The sequence below is a fragment of the Lygodium microphyllum genome, chromosome 2 (assembly GCF_053477565.2).
Source record: "Lygodium microphyllum isolate KBCC chromosome 2, Lygodium_microphyllum_v1.1.10, whole genome shotgun sequence".
Classification (NCBI taxonomy): domain Eukaryota; kingdom Viridiplantae; phylum Streptophyta; class Polypodiopsida; order Schizaeales; family Lygodiaceae; genus Lygodium; species Lygodium microphyllum.
Genome location: NC_141136.1, coordinates 55,624,273 through 55,632,260, shown reverse-complemented (window position 1 = coordinate 55,632,260; position 7,988 = coordinate 55,624,273). Strand labels below are relative to the sequence as shown.

General features: G+C 40.3%; 1 protein-coding gene across 7 annotated transcripts in view; it reads left to right on the top strand.

The window, feature by feature from the left end:
* Positions 1 to 2,339: 2,339 nt before the first annotated feature.
* Positions 2,340 to 7,988, top strand: part of LOC148039760 (uncharacterized) — a 34,987-nt gene continuing 29,338 nt past the window's right edge. For all 7 annotated transcript variants that reach the window (XM_087693700.1, XM_087693706.1, XM_087693683.1 and 4 more), the window contains exons 1-3: positions 2,340 to 3,894; positions 6,473 to 7,084; positions 7,205 to 7,567. In XM_087693700.1, the coding sequence (XP_087549826.1) occupies positions 3,634 to 3,894; positions 6,473 to 7,084; positions 7,205 to 7,567 (1,236 nt within the window). In that variant the 5' untranslated portion in view covers positions 2,340 to 3,633. The remainder of the gene's footprint in view (positions 3,895 to 6,472; positions 7,085 to 7,204; positions 7,568 to 7,988) is intronic.

Below are 7,988 nucleotides of genomic sequence, written 5' to 3'. Positions count from 1 at the left end.
TCAATTTTTGAAATGTTTGGTCTGCTTTCTTTTATTTTGCTTAATTTCTTTATAATGTTATTCAGACGTCTCACTCTGGCGGTATTCTTTATTCTTTTTGGGAGGTGGTATTATTACTTTTGAAAGGTTTCTCTCGCGTTGTCGATAACAGCCTGGACATCTGCCATCATCCCCCACATGAACGAAACCCCAGGCATTTATTTATTTATTTTTAAAAAAAGAAAGAAAACTGGGAATATAATTAAGAAAGTACCCAAAATTACAAAAAGGGGACTTCAAGGACACCTCCTTTATACAGAGAATCATTCATACTCTCTCCTCTCCCTTTTTAGCCTCCCCACCCCCCCCCCCCCCCCTAATTTTCTCCCTTTTGCCCTTTCTTTCTTTAAATGTCTTCAATAATTTCTTGTCTTGTTTTCCCATCAGCTTTTCTCTCCCACTTGTGAAAATTTATTATTAAAAATCAGAAATCCTTCATTTTTTATTTCAGAAATCAGATTTGAACAGATATTAATTTTGAAAACAAAAGCCACTCTCTCTTTCCACCAGATTTGACACACACACACACACACACTCTCTCTCTCTCTCTCTCTCTCTCTCTCTCTCTCTCTCTGTGGGAATTAAATCCCAGTCTTTCATGGCATTACTCAATATCCTGTTTTTCCAATTTCATCCACAAAAGTTCAAAATATTCCACCAATTTATCCACAACCTATGATGAATGCTCAGACACAAGACCTTGGGAGAGAACAACTGGCAGCCTCCTCCTCTGAACATGTGTACACAGGAGCCATGGCAGCTTACTTCCATTTTTGCTTTCTGTTTCTGTGCTTCCTTTTCCTTCAAAACCTTCTTTTGAGAGAGAAAGATCAATTGGGTCTTTTGAGAGGCAATTGATTAACCACCTCCACTTTCCACCAGCAGGCTATTCACCATCAATTTGTTTAATTATGAACTTCCAAGTACTTGTTTAATCAATGTCTTTTTAACAATCATGATAAGTATCATGGCAATCTATCAGACTAGTCAGCTGGAAAAAGCTCCCCGTTTGCAAACCTGGTGCTGGTAAAATAATATTAATATCCATTATATTAATATATTATCTGTGGTTTCACATAGTTGAAAATTGAAAATGAAAAGGAGAATTAAAAAAAAGGGGTGCAATTAATTATCAAGGATATCAATGCCCAATACATCAGAACACCTAAAGGTAAGGGGGATGGAATCCAGTACACCACCTTTTGCAGGCCTCATGCTGATGCAGCATCCTGCAACTTTATTGTGGAAAATTAATCAAAGCGCCTCTCCATCCCACATTGATCAATCCAACACGCAAACATAATCAATACTGGGTCTGGGATTGCCAATTAGCCTGCCAAGCCCATCGTCATTTGATTTGGAGTGGTCAATTGTGCAGATTAATCATTCAATGTATCTATAAGGTTTGATCAATCAATCAATTATAAGCATGCAAGCGAAGAGCCTTAAGCATTGAAACTTTATTGTCTCATCTGCGCCGGGAGGGAGGTTTGGGTGAAGAAAGTTGTCTAAACTAGCAACATCTTCCTTTTCCAACCAACCAACCAAACCCACAATCCCCTCCCCCCCCCCCCCCTCTTCCCCGCAAAAAGTCTAAGGATAAGGCTTAAACCTGATCAGAAGACTTTTTGATTACCTTGAATTTATCCCAAAGTATATTCCACAAAACACTGGTTCCTACTAAGCTGTCTGCTTACCAGAAACTCCTGGTCGATCGAGGCTCTAGCAGGCATGATATGCTGTATTATGCTTAATAGGCACAGAATGGCAGTTAGCAGCACCCATTTTGCATCAATCATACATGGAGCCCGGACGTGTGGGAGACGCGATGGGATGACATGGCCGGGGCCACCAAGGATTGGCAGTGCAAGAAAGGAGGCTGTTGCCTGCTTTTTCTCTTTTTTCTACCACTCACATGGCAAACCAGCACTAGGATTTACCACTAGGCTAAACAAGAAATGCCCATCAATCAAGTTGATTGCTTAGGATTTACCATTAGGCTAAACAAGAAATGCCCATCAATCAAGTTCAGAAAATTTGCTTAGGTAAGCATTAAGAGCTAACTTGGATTCTCACAAAGATAAAGCTATTGCCGATCCAAGCCGTCCATAAGATAAAATGAAGACATAGGGAAAGTGGTTTGTATTAGTCTAAGCCTGGAAAGTAATATTAAAGTGCACCTATGCTACAGGCTGATGATGATGGTCTAGATTCCTTCATGTGAGCAACAAATACATCAATTTTGTTGGCTATGTATGTTAATTCGGGACAGATAAAATCTCATGCAAAGGACACTATTCTTCATCAAATACTTGGATTTCTTTTGCACTCTCTAGCTCTCCTACTCATATACTAGCCTTTCCATCAGTCCAGCAGGGTCTCCATTTGTGATCAGTGTCATCTCCTCTCTTCTCGTATTGCCTAGCTCTTTGTTCTCTCAGTGCCTCATCATCCTCACTCCTCTTGCATCTTGATATCTTCCTGCATCTTCCAACAGATTCAATACCTTTCTCTTTTGCAATCCTCTTTTCTGGCCTTAAAGATTCAACCTCTTCCTGCAAACTGTTCCTGATACTTCATCGAAGCTTATAGTCAGTCAGATTCCCCTTCCTAATCCAGAGTCTTGCATACACTCCATCTGTGTGAGAGAGCAGCTCTACAAGCTCAAGCCTCGCACCTTCGGAGCCATCAGATTGTATCATCTTTGCATATCATTTGTGTGCTATAGCCATCCCCGTTGCTGAAACCCCCTGCATTTCTGGTCCCCTTTCTTTCTCTGCATCAAAACTGCATGCTAGATTGCAATATACGACTGCAATCATTGAAGGAAAACACAAAAAACAGAAAAAATCACTCATTTTGCATAGATCCCATCATCTCCTGACACACTTCAGCTGCACAGAAGAGAAGCTCCCCTTCCTCTGTGGCCTGCTCTGCTTTTGCAGATCGAGCAGAACAACCTCCAACTAGAGAAGAACTTGATCAATACTGCTAGCTTACGGACACCCTCTAGCTGAATTCATTCCCCCATTACTCTCTTGCTGACAACTTTTTGATCAGCACCAATCCTGTAGATTACATATCCAGCACACCAATCCCACACACACCATATACATAGTTTAGGATCATATTAGCAGAAGCACGCCTGCAGTTTCTTTTTTTCTGAACGAAAGCAAGCGTGCACTCTTAGATCAGTCAGGCGGGGAGCTTTGATCACTTGCTCATTTTTGAAGCTTTGATCAACACCCCACGATCATCTTAGATATTATCTGTTTGAATTGATCGGCATCAGCAGATTGATTTCTAATCATTAGTCCAGTTTTTCATCAGAGAAGTTTAGTTTTTGATCAGAGGAGTAGTTCATTACTAAGTAAGAAAAAAACCGTTCTTGTTGTCATATTCCAGAATTTTGTGAGATAGATTATAGTCATACTAAGGTTTTTGCAGCTAACATAGTGTTGAGATAGGCCAAGAAGCTGTAATCATAGTAAGGTTTTTGCACGTAAGGTATCTTTGAGATTCGCCCAAGTGCTCCTGTGTTGGTTTTTGTGTCCTTTTTTGAGTGTGCAGGACATTTAGAGAGCAGGAAAAAACATGGGGAAGTGCTCAAGCAAGGAGAAGAAAGGGAGGAAGCTGGTGGCTGGCAAAGAGAAGAAGTCCTCTCCTCAAGGGTCCCCCAATAAGCCTTCCATCTCCTCCTCGACTGCGACAGCTGCGGTGGCCGTCCAAGGCACTCCAGCCACTCCCCCCCTTGCAAAAGCATCTGAACCCCAGGCAATCTCTGCTCCTACTGTCTCCCCAGCAAAGCTGAAAGCGAAGCAATCACCCGCGCGATCCATCTCCATTCCCGCACAGGTATGATAGCTGATCAAGTGAACTTAAGGGCACGATGATTTGGAATACTATACACCGTGTAGATTTAGTCATCAGGAGAGTTCAATGCTTGCTTTCTTCAAGTATGTTGCTAATTCAAAATATGAGGTTGAGCTGCTTGAGAGTGATATTTGATCAACTACCCAGTGGTTACATCCGAACTTAATCTAGGCTTAAATACTTTTTAAGTGTTTCTGCTGCAAGCCCACCACCTGAAGGCTGAGGCCTTCACGATAAAGTGGTAAAGCCTCATTTGTCCCCTTCTAAGTTTAACGAGTTAGAGATGTTCGTTATCTTGGATTGAAATACAAGGCGTTGAGTGATTGTTTTCACGGTTCAGCCAATGCTTGAATGTTTAGTTTTAAATGAGAAGAAAGCTCGCCGTAAATTGGAAGAGCGAAGCTTGCATCTATTTTTCTCGACTGGGCATACACGAGCCTACTGAGGATTGAAATTGTGGATATTTGACAAGACCCATTCACATCATAAAACGAGTAAATTTGGAAATGCTTTATTCTTGAATAAAATTTTAGTCATGGATTGCTAATTTTATATCAAAGTCAAATGTGTTGTTTTAATACTGCAGTTGTATAATTTTAATCGTGAATAGTTATTTGATGATGCTCTTCAGTAGCATAGGCCTACCTACAACACAACGTATCTATAGATAGAAGTGCATGCTATATGCTTTTGGCTGTCTCCAACATTTGATGTACCCGTATTGAAGCTTGCAGAATTCTACATCTTTTAATATAAACAGCATGTTTCTCAAACACATCAAATTCAAGAACTCTGAAAATCCCTTAGTATATTGACCATCTAATGTCACACGCAGGTATATGTAAATCAATAGGTGACACATTTGTTGCGATTCACGAGTTAACCCAAAGAGCATAAACCACATGAAATCTGCCTTGCGTGATACTGAGTAAATGAGAGATTCTTAATGAGAAACTTTAGATGTCAGTGGCATTCATTCTGATACTGAAAGTTAACAGAACTCAATATGACTAACCACCAGAACAGCCAATTGATATAAGATGTTAACACTTCAAATAAAGAGACTGAAGACTCGTGATTGAACAACTTGCAAACATATTGACCTGAAACATCTAAATAAAAACTATCATTTCTTTTGCATATCTTTTGGGCCTCCTCTAGCCTCTCCCACAAACAGAGAGAAACTGTTACGACCTTAATGGTGGCAGGTTCAAATCACAAGAGATGAGCGATAGTGCAGAACCACCTGAAATTTCAGGTCAAAGACTCCCATAATATTAAAAGCAACATCAATTGATGACATGAAATCTTCAATGCTAATGCAAACAACTTGCTTTTTCTTTCAAATTTTACATTACGATCAGAACCATGAGATAACGAGAATCTATAATGTACTAAGTACATAGAACCATACGATCTAAGAATGTGATTTATGACTTGAGATCACAAGAGATGGTAGCTTATGGAACCATATACATGCAACTCAATGGTCACAAGCAGCATTTCTTCTCATGGAATCTCCAGGAAAATGTTTGTTTAACCACTCTTAAGCAGCTGGGTGTTAAAACTGAGTTTGACTTTGAGTTTCAGTCTAAAAGGTGATAATGGCAAAGGGATAAAAATGCAGCTTCCACACACTAAATGCAACACAAAAAGCATCATAAAAATAAGGAACTAGATGAAATGGCAACAGTACAACCACTCTTCCCTCTCAGCACAACCATCTTAAACAACCTTTGAAGATTTTTCAGAAGGTCTGCTCAATAGAGTGGAGGAATGGAACTGCACCCAAAGCCTTGGAGATGTCACCCATTAACAACACATCAGTTGCATTAAACCTAGCATGATCAAGAGAGGGTAGGCTCGTACATGACAACTGCTAGGGTCGTGATGAACTAAAAGTCACCTAGCAAGACGTCTATACCTATTTTCATATCCCAGCATCCTAAGCAGAGAATCCTTCTTTCAGAAATCAGCCCATTAAATTATCCTGTATCTCTTAATTCTAGCTGGTTATTGCCCTTCAATTTCCTAGCCAAATGATTTTCCATGTGACACAAACCCAGTAAGAAATAACACAAGAAAATGCAACAGCACAGCATTGCTTGCAGTCACCCAATTTTCTGCTTTCATTTGACATCGTCAGCTGCACTTCTTTGCTCAAGGTAAGTAAAGGCCCTACACTAAATCTTTGGAATGGCCAGATTGATAAAGGGTGAGATTGATGGTAATGACATCTCTCCATTTAGAGGCCTCCCCATCATCGATCTGGCTACTACAGAATGCATCACAAGAACATTAAACCTCATCACCATTAGAAAGAGGAATGTTGAAACCATTTTAAAGGGAAAAACCCTGAATGTGTCTCCTTCTGTTTTGCTTACAGGAGAAAGCAGAAAGTAGAAATGTTATTTTGGAACAACCACCTATTGCAGTGGATTTCCTGTATTTAAACAGTGTGTACACAAAATATCTCAGTGATTTGATAATGCTCTTGACATTCTTTGGTTTTGAGAGGTCCACACAGCTGACAATAATTACAAACATGTTTCATTTACAGGTAGAAGACACGCCGGAGGTTATCACAGGGCAAAGTTTGCCAGACACGGAGCTTTTCTTTGGAGAAGAGATACAACCATCAACCTCTGCATCTGCCCCAGTTGGTCTGAGAAAACGAAAACTAGCAAGCAAGCAAGAAACAGCCCCATCCAATATTTTTTCCAGTGATGGAGTCTCAGAAAGTTTCCATGATGCACATGATGACTTGCCAGAATTTCCAGTGCTAGATCATGAGGGCAACTCGTTTGATGAGAGTGAATTCCGTACACCCATTGGGCGACTTTCCTTTGCCTCTAGCTCTGATGGGTCTTCATCATTCTCTGATAGAGAAGAAGTTGTCACCAGACATTTGGGCTTTACTCTTCAATCAAAAGAAGTGCCCACTCCATCCACCACCAAGAAAGAGAGCACTATTTTGAAGAGCCCTGCAAAACCTGATGGTAAATCTGAAGCACCAGTAACCAGCAAGGAACAAACACCTGCAGATATGCAACCTCCAGGACAGATGGTCACAATAACAGAACAATCAAGAGAGCTCAAAAGTGAAATACTGGATCTTAGCACCCAAACAGCTACTATACCAATGCCCAGTGATAGCCAAATTATAAACAAGGTAAAGCATCCAAAAGTACAGAGCTTCATTGATAAAGATTTTAAACAAGAACTGCACCGCGCAATTTTTCCACGTCAAGGCTGCAATCAGGCTACTAATTCTGCTGGACTTAAATTGCAGGAGTTGAAGCCTTCTGAGACGCAGAATCGTGGAAGCAGTCCAATAGATACAATGGAAAAGCAAGATTCTGAACCCTTGAGTGATAACTTCGAACATATCGAGAAGTCAGAGCTGGACATGCCTGAGCATGACATGCATCCCCATAAATCAGACTCTAGTTATGTCTTGCTGGAGAGTGAAAAATCTGCAGCACTCTCAGCTTTTATTGACAATAGTGAACTTGCAAGTAGCTCTAAGTTCAACAAAGTTGAGGTGCCAGGTTGTGAACAGCCATCCCCACCACAGATGATGGAAAAGAAGAAACAGCACGAGAGCAGCTTGAATGTTCTCCCTCAGTTAGCTGACAATGAACAGGATAACCAGGTAATAAAATGTTTTTTGTGTGCAGTGTTATTTTTATTCTTGTCATGCTAATTCACTAAGGCAACAGTTAAAGCACTACTTGGTTGGTTATACTACGTGTTGAGAAAGTGCATCTATAGTTGAATGATTTTCCAAAGCAACACAATCTTTTAAGTATCCAGTGAAAGCTGTTGTGTTTCAACCCCTCATTGTTCACAAGAAATACATGTGCTGTTGAACAAGTGTCTGCACAACTAGTTGGAAATACATGGTGCTGTTGAATGAGTGTGCACACAAGTAGTAATCTGGGCATTCTCCATAAGTTCTCATGTTTCATCCACTTCACTTTGCTGTTTAAGAAATCGTGATTTCTTCATCATTAAGCAGAAGATTGAAAATGGAGAAACAGAAAAAAGATACTTGTCATCATAGTAAGGATGTT